Source organism: Rattus norvegicus, chromosome 16, assembly GCF_021556685.1.
Source record: "Rattus norvegicus strain SHRSP/BbbUtx chromosome 16, alternate assembly SHRSP_T2T, whole genome shotgun sequence".
In the NCBI taxonomy this organism is placed as follows: Eukaryota; Metazoa; Chordata; class Mammalia; order Rodentia; family Muridae; genus Rattus; species Rattus norvegicus.
This window is the reverse complement of record NC_141549.1, coordinates 87,294,621-87,313,808: the sequence shown is the minus strand read 5'-3', so window position 1 is coordinate 87,313,808 and position 19,188 is coordinate 87,294,621. Positions and strand designations below refer to the sequence as shown.

Below are 19,188 nucleotides of genomic sequence, written 5' to 3'. Positions count from 1 at the left end.
TGCCTGAAGCTGTCGTGACAGCTGTCTCAGAGAGCTGGTGAAAACTGTAAACGGTGGGGGGGTTAGATGGAAGGCACCCACTCAGGGATGGTGTATTCCTTAGGACATTGAGAGCTAGACACATATCCCAGGCTGAGGATGGGCTCCTAAAATACTCAAGAAACTAATGCTTTTCCAAGGGCAGTGCAGACTAGGAAGAATGATAGCCATTTGCCAGCACACTGAAGAAATGTGCTAAGCAAAGTCCTTCTGCCAATGTTGGGGGAGCTGTCCAGGCATCTACAGAAACATTCCAGTCCCCAAGCTGGTTCTGATATGGGGAGCAGAGACGACAGTGTCTGTGCACAGCTAAGGATATAGATGTTAAGGGTTCAAAAGTTGAGGAGCAAACAAATAGGAAAGCAGGCAGAGAGGTCCCGGAAGGAAGGTGAACATGATTTCAAAGGTCTCCCATTTTACACTTTGTAATGTCAAGTCCTCCACAAACATTCCAAGAAATGCAAAGACGAAGGGAAGTCTGGCCCACAAAGAAAAATAAAATAGATCTAAAGGTTAGACCTATTCCTGAGCAGTCCTAGCCAGTCTTTTTCTTCCAAGAGAGACTTTAAATCAATTATTATTTAGTGCCCCAGTAATTAATGGAAACCGTTTCTAAATGGGAAGGAAGGGAGGGAGGGAGGAGAACCACAGCCGGAGAGTGATTGCAAAGAAGAACCAAGTGAAAGGGAAATCGCGTTATTATAATCTCAAAAGAGGCAAAAATCCAAAAAGGAACTAAATATAAATCCTATATTGAAAAGGACAGAATGTGAAACCAAATCATACAGCAGGAGGAACCAGTGGTGAAGTCAGCAGCCAGGAGGAAGTGTAGCTCTGACGGGAATGTGTGAACACACAGACAAAAAGGCAAAGGAGCAGAAGAGGGCTTAGAAGCCAAGAAGAAGCTGTGTGGGCGACAGAGGATGGTGACTACACACTGAAGAGGCTCCAGGCTCCAGGTGGGACACCGTGAAGCAGGGCAGTGCTTAACACCACACTACACAGAGGGGCCACATCTAGACCCTCAGCTATGACACACAGAGTGGACACATGTAGACACTCAGCCATGATACACAGTAGACACATGTAGACACTCAGCCATGACACACAGAGTGGATACATCCAGGTTCACATAGCCACAATACATACAGTGGCTATATCCATGAGCCATGATGCACAGAGAAGACACATCTGGGGACAGCATAGCCATGGTGCACGGAGGGGCAGCATCTAAGCACAGCAGAGCCATGATATAGAGAGGAGCCACATCTAGGGATAGCTTAGCCACAGCACACAGAGGAGCCACATCTAGGCACACATAGTCCCGATTTACAAAGACCCAACATTGATGTGTTTTCTAATGATCAAATGAAGCATTCACCCTCTTCAAGGACCCCATAGGCTCAGCAGCTGACTTCATACTGTGAATCCAGAGGTCAGAAGACTGTGGAGGACAGATGCTAAAGCTAACAGAACAATTGTCAAGAAGTTTTGATTGGTTTTGTTGTTGTTGTTTTAGAAAGCTGTCTTTCCCAAATGTAGGAACAATTAAGGAGTTCTTGACAAACTAAAACTAAGAGAATTGTGGTGAACAGATATTCTGGATTGGCGGGAAAGACATGACTGCCGAGTTCACAGAACAAGCTCGACAAAGGGAAGTGTTTATGGAAGACAGTGTAATGAGTGCTTTGTAGCTTTAACTTTATCCTAACCTATCTAGAGTTACATATAAAAGAAGCAGTATGCCCATAGTGAGCAGGCACGTATGCCTCAGGGTCATTTGCTAAGTCTAAAGGCCTGAAGTTGCGGGGAGACGGGAATGCAGGGATATCCAGCATTTGAACCTTGGTCAATAGTAATTAATGTAAATTAGGTTGGTATGCATTAAAACATTAATTATAATCCTAACGAATAATTCATTTGAATGCTTGTGAGTTGAGATGGCAATATGTAAAGGAATATTTACACAAAGGAGGAATGGGTGTGTGCACCCGTCTGTAATCCAAGCACTCCGAGAGCCCGAGGTTGTGAGTTTGTGTTCAGTGTGGGCAATGTAGGGAAGAAACTCTCTTTCTCATAAAACAAAACAAAACAACAAAACACAAACAGAAAACCAAAAACATGGAGAGACGGTGCTTAGGGGGAAGAAATGTGACACAATCTATACAGGAAACAAGTAGCAAATAACAAATGTGAGTCCCACGCCCTCAGGACTTGCCTTGATGAACATTATCTAACACTCACGGGGCAGAAATCAGAAGGATGTGTAGAAAACCAAGCAGCCGTGTGTGGTCCATAAGGAAGACCTAATCAAACACAGATAAGTTCAAAACAAAAGATTCTCATAGACACATCAAAGGACACAAGAAAAGCTGGAGTGGTTTGCCAGCTGCTGGTGATGTGGACTTCAGTAGAAAGGTCAAACAGATGTCCCCAAACTTCATGTCTTGGCTAGCAGGAGCCAGTCACTAGCTACATAACCTGCTCCCAGTTACAGAGTGACGCACTCTGAAAGTTTCGCTTGCTTGAAACACTGAAAGTTAGGTTGTCAGAGCTAAACAAAAACACAGTATGGAATGTGGATTATCCCATCTTGAAGACAAGGAAATTGTATGATACCTATGCCCACATGAAGATCCAAGGCAGATGAGGCCGAGCTGAGGAACTGACAACTGGAAAGGGAAAATCTTGCTGCATGGTGTAATGATGTCAGTGGTATTATTATGGTGGGTGGGGCAACTGCACACAAGTCAGATGCAGAAGACATAACAGCCATTCAGGCGGCTGTGTGCAAGAAGGCACTGTCTCCCACACCAGCAGACCACAGACTCGCAAGAGCTTATGAGTAACAGGCCATGCAATGGGCTTCAGATGGGGCATCTTGATACATCAGAAGGATCAACACAGAAACTTTGCTCCCTAACCTCAAGACGGTGAAATTAGAAACCTTTAACAGGGGTTGGGAAGGAAATCTAGGAAATTTGCAAGTACATAAAATTAGCTTCTATGATTCAAATTATACCTTTCCCCTAATTCCTTTGTTGGGCTCCCGACCCCTTGTCTTGGTTACTTTTCTGTTGCTGTGATGAAAGACTATGACCAAGGTACCTTATAAAAGAAATAATCTAATCTGGCTTATGGTATGAGAGGGTTAGAGTTCATGGTGACAGAGGGACAGAGTGCCTAGAGCAAATGTCTTGATCCAAAACCATGAGGCAGAGAGAAAGACACAGTGGTAATGTGGGAGACTTTTAAAATCTCCACACTGCTCCCATTGGCAGGCCTCCTCCAGCAAGACCATACCTTCTAGTTGTTCACTAACAGTCCACCAACGGGGGAGCAGGTATGCAACCATATGAACCTGTGGAGGCCACTGTCATTCACACCACCACACCATATGCACTTCAGATTGTGACTAATTCTCAATGCATGTCCTTTTCTGAGGTAATAAATTAAAGTGAGATTTGGAGGTCAGGGAGGAGTTGAAGGAAGAAAAGAACAAGGAGTGCAGCTCCCTGAGATGCTGTCTCCTTGTCCCAGAAGACGTTGTGAGGAGAAACTGCAGGAAGACATGGGGTGGTAATCTCAACAGGACCAGTGGGGTAAGGGGAACACACAAGAGTCTTACAAAATACCCCGGCCAGCATCTATTTCAGGACTTCCAGACTTAGGCTCTCCCATCCCGAAGGGGTTGAGTTATAACTTTCTTTCTCTGAGTCCTGGTCTTCAGAATTTCCTGGATATTCAATATAGTGTCTGTGTTAGGGAATGATATTGGTGACCCATTAGATAGCCACCAGCACCCCTGTCACACACTGACCCCTCGCCTATGTCCCCTGGCACACGCCCACTCCTCACCAACGTCCCTGGCACTGTGGTGCATTTTCACAACTGTCAAACTGTATGACGTCATTAGGACAGGTCCATAGCTGTAAATGCCCACAGCAGAAAAGTTTATGAATTCCAGTCACAGAACTTCCCACATTTGAGAATGAAAAGCAGTAAAGCACCTAGCCATGCTCATGAAAGGTACACACTCTGGGGTAGAAACAAGAGAAATGGTGAGAAGAGCGATATTTTGAAAACTTAAAAGGAAAACGGTTCTATGAAGGGTCAATGTACTTGAAATATCATTAGGTAAAATGACCCATCTTTTTAAAAAAATGAAAATAAAAGGGAAACAATTCAGACTACAAAAATCAGGAATGGAGGCCGGTGACTTTTAGTTCCATGCTAACTAAAAGAATAAAGAGAGTGAAAATCTATTATAAAGTTGTACACCATAAGCTTAGCTGACCACGTAAGGTTGAAACACTCTGGAGCCACACAAGTCATGGAGCTCAAAGCAGTCAATCAGTTCAGAATGGGAGACGAAGGCAGGCTTCAAGGAGTGAAGACATGGAGTTACTATCTTCCCACAGTGGAGCCCAGCACAGGTTGCTTCCCAGAGGAACCTTGCAGTGACTAACGAGAGGCTAACAAACCTGCAGATGTTTCCAGAAACAGCAACATGGGAAACATGTCAACATGATGCATGAGGTCCGTATTCCCCGGGGTGAAACCCAGAGCAGTCATGAACAAGAAGATGGGCTGATGGGACTGTGAAAACAACTTCAGTAGCCCTTTGCTAGTCTCTGAGACCCTTCCACATGGATGCCAAGAACCTATCCTATAACCAAGTGGGAGTCACACCATGTTACAAGGCCATTGCTATGTACAAGTAGCCATTCAGTGAAAGAAGGCATATCCTTAACATAAGCACAATGACACAATCACGCCTCTCAGTAGATCCACTAAAAACACTAAACCTTCCCATAGTAAATGCACTCCACACGGAGTGGCTGTGGCAAGTGAGTTCTCCCACAGAGCAGCTACATAAACCCAGCCGACATTGCCCCCACATGGGGTTACCCCAAGTTCTTCCTGTAAAGAATGGAGACCTGACTCCTCTGTGTCCCCTTCTGTTCCACACTGTGCCAGAGCCCTTGTCGGGACAGTAGTGAAGAAAATGCTCATTTCAGAACACAAGTGCTACACAGCCCTGGGTACCGTGAGCAGCTCTGAGCAGGAACTTCATCACGCCTTGTGCTGTGTGCCCGAAAAAACAGAAACACTCACTCTGTGTTATAAAACATCTTGCCGTCATTGGTTCAAGTTGGCATTGGCCTCCTTCCCCTCAGTATTTTATTAATTTATTTACTTATTTAGATCTGTGTCTGTGCACACACTCGTACATCAGGGAACATCTGTATGGAGTCAGTTCTTTCACTGGGGGTCAAAGTCAGGTCATCTGACATGGTGGAGAGGGACTTCACCTAGTGAATCCTGATAATTACCTCTCTACATTTTAGTTAATTAGAGACAGTCCCTCACTATGTAGATGGACTCGTTACACTTTAGTTAGCTAGAGACAGTCGCTCACTATGTAGATGGGCAGGTATTTCAGACACATGCCCAGCTTTTCTTTATTTTTTTTTAAATTTATTTTCAACATTATTCCATTTTCTGTGTGTTCCTAATTTCCCCCTAAATCCCCTTAATTATCATAATGATTCTGGGGAAATAGCTAATTCTAACGTGGTTGGAAACAACACTATGAAATAGTTTGGAAATATCTCATTTATTATACATAGCTATTACAGTCTGTGCTAATGGCTGTCCTCTGGAGTCTCCTCTGAAAACTGCTGAGTGTGCAAGAGCCTGTGGAGCTTGACAGTGGGTCTTCCTGATGCCACCAGAGTTCAAGTCCATACTCCACCACCCAGTGCCTGTGTCCCATAAGTGCCTGGATCTCTGCATGTAAAGCATGGGAATAATATTATAATAACAGTCTCTTAACACCGGGTAGATAGGATCTTATTTTTATTATACTCATGCCCAACTACGCCCAGAAATAAGATGGTAACTATAAGATTTCCCCTAGAAGTTCACAAGTTTGCCTAACTTGTATGTTACCCCTAAACCAGCATAGCTTATCTTGACCCCATTATCCAGAGTTAGGGTTACTAAGGGCAGTAACTTAATTTCATTGCTCAAAGCAGGTATGCCCACACCACGATGCTGGTATGGGTCCTAGGTGGACTGCAAGTTCAAAGAGGGCTGTGTATCACCCAAGACAAGTGGAGTCTCGGGTGGCTAAGCTATCCTTTATGCTTGCCTTAGTCAGTTGTCTCAGAGTGGCAGCAGCTGGCAATTTGTATGCAGTCCTGCCACCTCTGAGAAGGTTTCTCGGCAAACTGGACCTTGGATTTGAAAGCAAATCCTGTACTGAAGAAAGAGCATCATCAGGAAATGTTAAGTCCCTCATTAGTGAATAGAAATGGCAGCTATACCCTCAATAAGTAAGGGTATGTGTGGCTCTTGGTCCCTCAGAAAGCAGGCCTGCAACTAGTTTCTGTAGTGAGAACAATTTGGGCACAAGGTGCTTTGACCGGAGAAAGGCTTGAGGATGGGCACTCTAGGCTGCTTCCATAGGTCCTATCTATGGTACGTGGCTGTTCCCATCTGGCTCACGGCATACACTAGCAGACAGGGTGGCTTTCAGTGGCTGGAGCCTGTAGAGGAGCTGACAGGCTGTTGAGATTGCATGTCCCCTTGGAGTCACTGGGAGTGAGGGTGACAGCAACAGAAGTCACCTAGAGGCACGGATGCTGTGGTTAATACAGAGAACAGCACCTCCAGTTTGGATTTCAGGTCTTAGAGAAGAAACTCTGTAGACTTTCTGAGCACATTGAACAGAACTGTCACAGTTGGGAGTATGAGAGGCTCTTGCTGGACCTGTTAGCTCATGTAATTCCTGTCCTGGGGAGACTGAGACAGGAGACTGAGAAGCTCCTGGCCAATTGGCTACATAGAATCACCTACCCCAAAATACAGCAACAATAGTAACTAAACCTAAATGGCAGCAAGGCCAGCTGCTACTTTGTTCTCTTCTGTGGCAAGTGCATCCGCCATGCTTTTCTAACCACGGATATGCTACTGATGGTGAGACCAGTGGAGTGCCTCAGAACCTAAGGACATTTCTAGGAGGCTTGTCCCATTGGGCTGCTGTAAGCAGCAGAGACTAGAGCAGACCTCAGAGCCCCCTGACACTGCACGTGCTAATGGACTCACCTTGCTATCAAATGGGCACATGGGTCGTTTTCCAGCTGTTGGTTTGCTCTGATAATTGGTATATATTTTGATCTTTGGACTTTATGGCTTTGTCCCGTAATGGTCAGTGACAGTAAAAGAATCACGGGCAAGGGTTAATGGCACAAATGGAGACCTACTGTGCCAAATGCACTCTTGCATTGCTTTAAGCCAGTAATAGGTCCTTGCAAATTGCAAAACAATGCCCTCATGAGGCTAGAAAGTGGGTCCTTATTTACATGTGTTCTTTCATTCTGTGAAGGACATAGAAACCCTGTGCTTACAAACAAGGCACTGTACTCTATTCTACTCTCTTATCAATTTCTGTGGCTGTAGTGGGTAATCAAACATCCATGTCAAGTAACAGGTGTGAGCACGGAAGAAACACTTGTGATTATATGAGTGCAGTGTGGGATCTGACAGTGGCTTGCCCTCACCCTGTGGTCCCTACAGCTGTTGTCAGAGCTGCTGCTGAAATCTGGCCCCTTTGGGCTCAGTGTGGAACACACTTTTTCTTCAACTCTGTTTTCTCTCTTCTCTTGCAGTGCTTCAACTCTTGAAGGAGGGGGCCGACCCACACACTCTTGTTTCCTCAGGAGGGTCTTTACTTCACCTGGTAAGAACTGACACTTGAAAGGGCCATGTGGTAACACCTTAGACAGTGAGTAAATTAAGGATTCAAAAGTCAGTCTTAGATTGAGCATCCACCAATGACCAGAAAGCAAAATCAACACATTTCAGATGGTGGGTAGAGCTAAAGAGCTCCTGAGTTTGATGTTCTGAGGGAGGGGAAGTCACTGGATCCTACCTGACCTGGGAAGGAGACGAGGGAACAAGAGTGTCAAGCCTCAGCTCACTCTGCTGCTGAATCTTTTATCTAGGCCACACACACACACATCATGCTTGCTTCTGAATAGATCTTGACGGTCACAGTCCTCTCCATGTTCTCGCCAGATGATGCTCTGAGCTCTCCAGGCAGGGCTCAATGAAGGAACACAAATGAAAGACTGCCTAGGATACAGTGTTGCCCTGGCTAGTGCAGATGGAGTTACTTTAGACTTAGCCGATGGAATACAAAGATTCAACAAGACCACAGCAGGAAGGAAAGGGCTATGTTAAGAGATTTCACCTCAGGCTGAGGTGGTCATTGTGATGCTCTTGTGAGTGGATAGGTTGGTCGGGTCTGGGAGACATACAGAGAAACCCAGTGTTAGGTGAAGGAGGGAGCCTCACCCTACACTCTCTTTTAGCAGAGATTACTGAGTAAATAAAAACAAAGGAACAATTGCAGGTTGCTGGAGAGAAAAAAAATTACAGGGTTTCTGAATGCCTTTGGTGCTGAGAAAGGCAATTTAGCCATCGAGAATGCCAAGTGTGAACAGCCACGTGGGGAGCCCAGCCTTGGGGCATCCCACACTGGGATGCCTGATGCTCTGCAGACCAGGTCCTGATTACATCCTGTTACATTGTTGCCTTGACAGGAGGCTGCACAGTGCATGTACGTGGGATGAAAGAAAGAGCTGTAGAGAGTGTTGGGCTTCCCCAGAGTTGTATTTATCTAACTCCAATATTACTCATCGAGCACCATACTCTTAAGTGCTGATTTCCTCACGACATTTCTCTTAAATGGTCTTGAAAAATATTTAGATGAAATTAAATGTCCCAAAAGGCTAAGGTTGAAATAGATCCCATAAAAATATTAATATTTTGGGTTGCATGTCTTTCACTTCTTTAAAACCTTGTTTTTGTAAACACATTTATCTCAGTCTCTCTGACTACCACTTCTTAAAAAATTCCTATGGCAAACAAATGTCAGGTGTCAAAGACTGGATGCTTACCTTGGAAATAGTGACCAAGGCAACCACGACTGTGCCCTCTGCTCCAGGGAGCTTGTCTCATGTTGACAACCTAGAGGGATCTTCAGGGTAAAGTCTTCGTAAGAATTATGGAGTGGAGAGTGGGATTCTGGAAGCCTTAATAAAATGGTGTGGGTTTCTGACATTGGCTCATGAACCAAGAGAAGGATTGCCAGCCAGTGCTCAACAGGGTGATTTCCCGATGCTCCCCCATGCTATGCTGTGGCATTCATAAGCCACAGTCAGGCTGAAGTGAAATCCCATGGAAATTGGAGATCTTCTTTTACTAATGGATCCATTTTAAGGAATCCATGTCAAGATGGCTGCTACAAAAATTATCCAAGGCACACTGGAACACAGAAAGCTAGGGTATCGAACAGAGGTGAAGGGAGGGGGAGGGAGATATTTACATAGATCATAAGATAGGTAATAGATACAGATGGAAGATCTTGGGGAGGATAAACTGACAGACTCTGGAGAGAGGTAAAAATAGATAGACAGTGATAGGTAAAGTAGCATCTAGATAGTAGATAGATATAGGAGAGATTATTGAGAAAGAACAAACACATAGATTAAAAATAAATAGATAATAGAATAGCTATGCAGATGGTGAGATAAAAGACAATAGACGGGCAGGTGACCGATGCCTGGATGATAGATTGATAGTGGATAGATGATACAAAGATGAAGAACTGCTTAGAAAGAAGTGTAAAAACGAACAGGTAGTTCTAGGAGAGCCAGCGGTGAACTCAGAACTTATCTAGGCTTTTCTTCGCCCCATGGGGCAATAATTTTCCCTACACTGGAGAAGTATACATGAGAGATCATGTTTTTTGGCTAAGTTCTCTTAGGTGAGAAGCAGGGAAGGAGGGCTAAAAGGAACACAGGAGATTTAGCAGTGGACAAGTTAAGGAGCTTGGTGACTCTGGGCTGGTGCTATGATCAGGTGACCCCACTAATAACAACAGAGAGAGAGAGAGAAGAAAGAGGGGTCACATGTATGTCTTAGAGACACTTAAGATCGATTGCTTCATGCATTGTATGCTATAAGGTAAGAGAGTTTCTTTGCAGAAGGTCATTGGCCTTGAATCTGACACCAGACCTGGTCATTGAAATGCTTAGTCTTTGAACAAGAGACACTATGTTTTATATTATGTGAAGTCTGGGTGGTGAGTTAGACGGAGAGCCTGGAAACATGACACCAGGTGACAGGGCAGAGATGTGGTTCCCATTCCTGCTAAGCACTGGGGAGAGCATCTTGCTCATTTTCTTGGCGAGGTAAAGTGTCATCACAAGCTGGCTGTGGTGATGATGATCAACATGGATTGAGGGGGAGCGGTGTTAGCTTGAGGAAATTCTTTCTAGGGAGCACGGGCTTTGCTAAGCAGTGATAATATTGTAAGAACGCCGCTACAGGGATGTTCAGCCCTCATAATCTTTTCAGACAAGTGTGATTAAAGGTATTTATTGCTGTCAAATTATTATTCATAGTCCTTAGAAGTGTGAATCACAAAGTACATCACTAGGGAAGGGGGAGTGTCGATTTCAGCTTTGCATCTAATTAACTTTCTTATTCTCCTTGAGAGACTGTGAAGTTCCAAAAATCCAAGTACGTTTGGTGTGGAAGTGTGAATTCCCATACTCCAAGTTAGGGATGCCTTTGTGTGCAGTGTGTGTGTGTGTGTGTGTGTGTGTGTGTGTGTGTAGAAAGAGACAGAGAGAGAGACAGAGAGAGAGACAGAGAGAGAGACAGAGAGAGAGACAGAGAGAGAGACAGAGAGACTGACTGGAGGCCAGCAGCAGCCGCAGACATCAGATCCCTGGAGCTACAGTGTCCAGTGGTTGAGAATGGACCAACATGGATGCTGGGAACTGAACTCAGGTCCAGTGCAGGAATGGTATTCAGTATCAAGTGTAGAACAATACCTGAGTCCTTCCTCCTGAGTTCTGGACGTCATTGACCGCCATTTCTGTGGAGACTGACTGTAGCAGATAGGGGCACTGGTGACTGTCACTCCATAGCAGGGACTGTGTTCCTCACTGTGTTACCCAGTGAATGGGGGCAGGGGCGAATTGTCATCATTCTGGGAAAAGTTGAATGGTTTGTTAAAAAAAGCCTGTTCTATGCATGTCTATAAATCCTGCGTAAAGTGTATATCATGGAAAAGAAATACTATCAGTCTATTAATAGTCTTAATAAACTATGTTTTGAATCAGAAGAATAATACATGTAGATGCATATTTTAGAACCTAATCAACAAATGCTTTAACCTTTGGAGTATTTGCCCCAATTTAGTTTCTCATCCCCAATATTTGTAGCCAGATTTAGCCAGGTTTTCCCACCAGTCTGACATCTGTCCCTTTCCCTAGTCTCACTGGAGATGGAGAACACAAGTTTGGCTTCACCTCTCACATTCCAACTGTCAGTGATGTTTGCAGCTTTACTATATCTTGTGTTTCTGTTCTGTATTTCTTTCAGTGTGCTCGCTATGACAATGTCTTCATCGCAGAAGTCCTCATTGACAGGGGTGTCAATGTCAACCACCAGGATGAGGACTTTTGGGCCCCAATGCACATTGCCTGTGCCTGTGACAACCCTGACATTGTCCTGTTGCTCATATTAGTAAGTACATTAATTAATACAGTTGATATAGCACTTGAAGACTCAATGACAGATGTGTGTTTAATAATATCTCTCAAGGTATCACACTACGTTTGGGAAAAGCGTGTGTCTGTGTCGTCATTCATGCCCCAAGAATATGGATACTTAGAAACTAATGTTGTCAACCCACAACCTCCTAAAATAACTCATGTTCATGTCATGACAAGCTTTAGAGTTGCATGTTTAGGTACACATCGATGTTCATAGAATGGCCACGTTCGTTCTCAAGAATGCATGTGCAGGCAGCCACAGTTGGACTTTTTAAAACATGCCTTGCAAGGGGATCATGAATCTGGGAAGGAGCAAAGAAGACACAGTGAAAGTTGGAAGGTGATGTGGAGATGATGCAGATACAGTAATTGTGTATGAAACACTCAGTGTTGACTAATGATCACAACCACCTCTCTTCCCATGCTTGAATACACATCACTAGGTAGACTTTCTAAGCTCAGGCAGGGTTCTGAAACTTGGTTCCCTTTCCAGCCAACATCCCATCCCTCTAGAATGCCAGAGCTTCTAAAGAAGGTACGGGCAAAAGGCTAGCTTCTTCATGTGATCTCCATGGAAGGTATGTTCAGATGATTATGTAGCTATGACATTGCAGAATTGATGCTGTAGACCCTGGCCATGGCAACTCTGAGCTTCTACATGACTGAGTCATGATCTCAAAAGACTCATTATGTGGACCTTTTTGAAGATCCCCAAACTTTGACCAGAGAGTCTGTGATCATGAGAAGCATTTCTTTCAGAATACCACTAAGGACTGGAAACAGCACACCTCAAGGCAAACACCAAAACAGTGCTGCATGTTCATAAGCAGAGACTAGAGTAAACCCGAACATGAGAACTGATGCCTGAGGCTTCATAGTTAGGATGAGCTACAAGGCAGCAAATTCCTTAGGTCTCCCTGAGGCTCCATGAATGAGGAAATCAATGTGAGGTTTGTGTACTCTGAAGTTAAACTGACTCTTCCAAGGAAAATCAATTGCTAGTGACATCCATCCCAGTCCTCAGAATAAATGTTTAGAAGAGTGACTCTCTAAAGAAGCATCAAGTCTTCTTAACTCAAGACGGATGCCACATGCCCTTGCCAGACTCAGTGCTGGATTCCATGTGGAGTCCTCCATAGCAGTCATCTGCCTTCAATTCATGCTCCACCTCTTTGAAAGTGACCCCTGTTTATCCCTGAAACTATCAACATGATGCCTCTGTTCTTCAACCCCACACCTCGTTGTGAGTATGGATTTGCTTAAATCGTGGCCTATTTCTCCACACTCTCAGGAGAAACAAAAAATAATTTTAGCTTTCCATTTAAGAAGTAATTTAAGCCTAAATCAAGCAGAGGAGAGTTGACTGGTTCTGAGCAAGGGGTATAAGTTTGCAAGACTGAGTTTCTGTTATCAGGAGAGGGAGGGAGACAAGCTTTTCAAAGGATGCAGAGGAGAATGAAAGAGACCCTTCCCAATGGCCCAGGCTGGGACAATTTGAGGAACAATCAAAGATAGTCATAATAGATTATAATGCAAGACAGGCAACAATAAATATTAATGTGCTTGTGCTTAAAAATAATAAATGGGGGTGTTTGCCGCTCTGATTGGCATCATGGACCTGGAAGAGCAGGCTTAACGTCTCATGCAATGGCCAATTTTATTCAGAGCATTATTTCTATTCTGAGGGTTAAGAAGAATTGCATGAGTGATTGTCCAATCACAAAGACAAGTCACATGTGGCAAAAAAAATGGTTTTTTTTTTTCATAGAGGCACATGAATCGCAACCGCTGAATAAATTCATTCCTATCCAGTACCCTCGGGAAGAGCAAGAAATCATGTTCTAAGAACGGTTGCATGTTTTTGAAGACACTGACTTCACAATGCACCTAGCTTGTTTTCTTGGATTTTTCTCATAAGCACTCAGAATTTCTCTTGGACGACTGCATTCTCAGACTGTGTTCCAACAGGAGGCAATGCATAGATCTACTGTGCAGATGAATGGTGAAATATTCTTGTGGATCATCTCCTCTCAAGTAGTTGGAACATACCATTTCTCTCAGACACTGTGGTGTTCCCAGTGGATTTGTTCTAAAGCTGACAGTGTGGAAAGAAAGGAAGGATAGCTAATCATCACAGGACGTGACCTGAGCTCCCTCAGACAGGGAATTACGGCCCAACTCCCCCGTGATGAGATGTGTCTGCTTCAGGCAGCCTTGGTCTGATGAAAATGGCAGTCTACATCCCTCGTGGTCTACCATGACACGGAAACCCAGAGACATGAGTAGTTTTCATGTGATTCCCACTCAAGGGCCATTGTACATAATCTGCAGTAGTGTGCCTCTCTTCTCCAAGGTTGTAAAAATCAGTGGAAATCTGAGAAACTCTCACAGTTAAAAGGAAGCCAAGGGGATAAGGCTAGGGACTACTACAGTGTAGTCTCCATGGCAGCTCTTGGGGTGGACTAAGGGCAGGCTGCAACTTGGAGAGGGTCACAGTAACTTAAAAATATTATAATTCATCTTCTGTCATGTACTTTTAAAAACTGCTTCCTTTGAAATGAACTATGCCAGGCTTCCCTGTATAAAAGATCACCTCCTAAACTGTGCGTCAGGTGCATTTGTCAGTGGACAAATTCGTACAAGGGCTGTAGTCAATTTCATGGTGCAGTTACAAAGATGGGATTGTTTAGAGTCTGTGGTAACTGTGTAAACGTGAATGTCATTGCCATTCTTAATGGCAGAAATGGCCAGGGGGGATTAGCTAAGCCACACTGTTCTTGACTCTCAGAGAGTTTAATGCTGATGTGAGGTTGGAGGTTCTAGTTTAACTTTCAAAGAATGTGTGACCTAAAGATATGGAAGAAAATCTCTTTGTATGACAGAAACATTAAGTGTGTGGCTAAGTTGCTGTGTAAGACATGATAGATATGTTTGTGTGTATGAGTGTGTGTGTGTGTGTGTGCATGTATGTTTATGTGTGTGTGAGTATGTGTGAGTATGTGTGTGATTCATGTGTGAGTATCTGTGTATAAGAGTGTGTATATGTGTATGTGCGTGAGTGTGTGTGAGTGTATGTGTATGTGTGTGAATGGTGCATATTAGTGTGTGGTATGTATGTATGAGTGTGTGTGTATGAGTATGTGTAGGTGTGTGTATGTGTGTGTGTGGTGCATGCTAATGTGTGTGGTATGTGTGTTTGAGTGTGTGTGTGAGATAGAGAGTGTGTGTGTGTGAGTGAGTGTGTGCAGTGCATGTTAGTGTGTGTGGTATGTGCGTATGTGTGTATGAGTGTATGTGTAGGTATGTATATGTGTATGTGAGTATCTGGGTGTATGTGAGTGTATATGTGTGTGTGCATATGAGTGTGTGTATAGGTGTGTGTGTGATTGTGTGTGTGTATGTGTGTGAGTGAGAGAGAGAGAGAGAGAGAGAGAGAGAGAGTGTGTGTGTGTGTGTGTGTGTGTGTGTGTGTGTGTGTGTGTGTGTTTGAGAACCAGGGTTTGAATTATTCTTTCTTTCTTTTTTTTTTTTTCTTTTTCGGAGCTGGGGACTGAACCCAGGGCCTTGCGCGTGCTAGGCAAGCGCTCTACCGCTGAGCTAAATCCCCAACCCTTTAAATAGATGTCATTTTTTTCTTTCTTTCTTTTTTTTCAGGGTTTGAATTCTTTAATGACTCTCTCACACCATGTGAAGTGTCAGAGAAGTTGAGTCCCTGTGCTCACCAGCAGCCTCTAAGCTGACTTGGTTTCCTGTGTCCTGTACTTATCATTACTCCATATTTCCAAAGATTTGTGATATTCTTTCTTAAAATATGCATAATTTATCTTTTAAATTAAAATATAATTATCATTTTTTCTTTGCTTTACTCCCTCTGACCTCCCCCATTACCTTTCTTAATACCCTTTCAAATTCATGGTCTCTTCTTCCTAAATTAAAAGTTATTTGTATTACTTATATCATGCATGCATAAACATACAGATACAACCAGGTGGGTCTTTTTAGTTTGCTTGCATTATATAATTTCAGAGCTGACCACATGAGAAGCATCAGAGGGCTCTTCCTGGGGAGGGCCATTTCTCCCATCTCCACATTCCTTAGTTAACTGTGCTTCTTTGTCTAGGGGCGGGGCCCCATGAGCTCTCTTCCATTCTTGTTAACATGTCCACCGATACTCTCTTTGCTCAGGTCTTGTTTGGGCAGCCATATTGTTGAGGTATCATTGGCGAAGTCACTTCTAGAGGATACAATCTCTTGGTAGACTTTCTGGTCCTCTTCCTCATAAGACAGTTCCACTCCCTCTTCAGCAACATTCACGAGCATTAGGTACAGAACTCAAGTTGTAGACATCCACTTGGACTGGCACCCAAGAGAGTTGTTTTCTGTGTTCTCTGCATTCTCATTGTGTTTTCTGTGGTTGGTCCCACTGGGGAATCTCTAACATTCTTTTCTTTTCTTTACAGATTTATTCAATTATTTTATGTAGATGAGTACACTATAGTTGTCTTCAGACACACCAGAAGAGGGCATCAGATCTCATTACAGATGGTGTGAGCCACCATGTGGTTGCTGGGAATTGAACTCAGGACCTCTGGAAGAGCAGTCAGTGCTCTTAACCACTGAGCCATCTCTCCAGCCCCTCTAATATTCTTAATGCTGTCCTTTTAATCATATTTTCTCATAAAAGAAAAAGTATTTTAAAATAAAAAAGCATAAATTCAAACTTGAGCATCATGAAATTTGTAATTTACATAGTTAAATCATGGAATTGATTCATGTGAATATTGACAACAACTCAGAAGCATTCGAGAGAAAAAAGGGAAAGTTGCCCCAGCCTATACCTGACGCTAGCTAATTTTTAAAGTGTCATTTGTGTCAACAAAGTACAACTGTATTTATAATATATATATATATTACAAATATATATATAAACATACATACAGATGTATTTCATTTCTAAGGTCCTTTTTGTTAGGTGTTTTTGTTTTTCTAACTGTAAGAACTATTACTTCAGAAGCATGGCAGACAAAAGAAAATGAATGAAAGAGAGATAAGACAGACTGACTGACAAAAGAAAGTTCACCAACACTCCTACCTGTCAAAAAACCCACTTCCAGTTTTCTTTCTTTGTGTGTGTATCTATTGTGTATATGCGTGTATGTATGTGTGCATAATGTACATGTATCTCTTGGAGGCACATGTATGTCTATTTGTGTCTAGGTAAGTGTGTGTATGAATATGCATGTGCATTCATGTACATGCACACATGTATATGTATGTGTGTGTGAATACCCATGTGCTTGTGTAGAGCATACCCCTAATATTTGGACTCATACTATGTTCACATTGCACCGTTTCCATGTAAGTCTGTGCATGTGTGTGTGTGTGTGTGTGTACATGTGTTTATGTGCATTTATGTTGGGCACACACTCAATGCTTAGATTTATGCAGGTGCATATTGTTTAGTTTTTCACAGAGTTTCCTGAGTGTTTTCCACATTTTAAAACATCCCAAGCATGAATTCAGTGGTGCACGGTTTCCATATTTAGGTGCTATAATATTTTAGGAACGGTTTTTTTGGCAACTTGGTTTCCACTTCCTCGTACTCACAGATGATTATCACTTCATAATTTAAGAAGTCTGCGTTTCCAGTGAAATGTAGAATCTTTGCACCAGGAGCGACATAGAATAAGAGCAGCAGGCGTCTGAACTGAAGAAGGCATTGACAAACCACTGTCGATCCTGGAGCCATTCGAGTCCGATACCTTTAGGCTTTTGGTTAAAGCATCTACTCTGAGATGTAACTGGTCGGTTTCTCTGAAGTGTTTCTAGGATTGCTATCTTGGGAAGGGAAAGTCACACATCTAGAACCGTGACTGGGAAAGGTTGTGTGCCGCTGTGACGATGATCCCTCTTGAACCCAGTGTGAAGTCAATTCACCTGAGAGTCCTCCTGTAAAGGGACATGCCGTGCAATGTCTGCATTTGGTCTCATGGTTGTAACTCAGGGATAGATTTCAGATGATGAAATGTCCACTCACGTGTTTCCCTGGCGTGGGTTTGCAGCTCTCATTGGCATGCACCTTCTGTGTTGGTGACACCGTGGTGGATACAGAAACACCAAGGAACATAAACAGAAGAGTGACCCTCTGTCGGTGACTTGAAGTGGAATGTATATGGCTGCAAGGAAAGATGCAATCGTGAAGTCGTAAGCAGGGAACCTCGTTCCCAGGAAGGCGGGGTTCACTCACTAGGAGAATACGCCAAGTGCATCGGTGCTGTGAGAGTCGGGGGAGAGGGGTTTAGTTGGAAGGCAGAGCAGCACACATCTGAGTGGTGGCACACATCTGAGTGGTGTCATAGGTTAGAGAATAAATACCAGGATAATCAACAGACGTCTTTGAATTCAGCAATAGCACTGTTGGTGGAAGTTGCAGCACTAAAAAAAAATCCTGAGTTTTAAACTCATCCTGAGTTAGTGGAGTGGCTGCTGTAGAAGCTCAGAGGAAATCCAATTAACACCCAGACCAGCAGGAGGCTGCGTGATGGGAGGAGGAGTCTGAACTGGAACAGTGGTGCCCGATATTCAAGGGGACACAAGGCTTTGTCCAGACCCTCGGGGAGTTGAGGGTGTGAAACGCAAAGATGGGATAAATGTTCAGTTGTGAATCAAGCAAATGAGACGTGAAGAGGGTTCTAGGTCACAGCAGGTGGAAAAGGGGGCGGGGCGTTAACGGCGTGTGTAAGAAGCCATGCTTGGAACCCAGCCTGGAAACCTACAAGGAGTTTTGAGCAAGGGTTATCAGAGAACATAGCTAGGTAGCAGTGTGGAAGAGATTTGCCTGGAGACAGAGGAAGGGGATGGTGGGGCCCAGTAGTTGCTGTTAACATTACAGGGATATGGGGCTAGGAAGGCAGCTCAGGTGATACAGTGCTTGCTGCTCGCAAGGACCCGAGCTCAAGCCCAGCGCCCACATGAAAGCCAGATACAATAGGAGTCTTGCAATCCAGAGCTGGGGAGACAGAAGTGCTTGGCTGACACAGCCTTCTCTCCTTGGTGGGTTCCAGGAAAATAAGAGAGACCCAACCTCACAACAGAAGCAACAAGTAGAAAACAGAGAACGACTGAACAATGACAGTCTGAGGTTGTATTTTGACCTCCAAACAAATCACTCGTGTACATATAAACACACACACACACACACGCGCGCGCGCGCATATAAGCACCATAGGCGTGTGCATAAAGGTACACATGTGCATACACACACACACCATGCCCAAGTAATTAACCAAGTAATTCAAGGATTCATATGACATGTTGAAAGACTGTGTTCCCTAAAACTCACATTAAAATCCTACTACTCAAAATAATGGGGTACAGATATAGGAATTTAGGCCAATGCTTAGGTCAAGAGGCCCCAGGATTAAGAGTCCAATAAGTAGGTTGCTGGTAGGTAGGTAGGTAACTAGCTAGCTAGCTAGCTAGCTAACTAGCTAGGTAGGTTGATAGGTAG

The 19,188-nt window shown here is 43.7% G+C and overlaps 1 protein-coding gene across 4 annotated transcripts in view; it reads left to right on the top strand.

The window, feature by feature from the left end:
- Myo16 (myosin XVI) overlaps positions 1–19,188 on the top strand; it is a 479,886-nt gene that overhangs the window by 151,026 nt on the left and 309,672 nt on the right. For all 4 annotated transcript variants that reach the window (XM_087587464.1, XM_087587462.1, NM_138893.2 and 1 more), the window contains 2 exons: positions 7,716–7,786; positions 11,506–11,649. In XM_087587464.1, the coding sequence (XP_087443590.1) occupies positions 7,716–7,786; positions 11,506–11,649 (215 nt within the window). The remainder of the gene's footprint in view (positions 1–7,715; positions 7,787–11,505; positions 11,650–19,188) is intronic.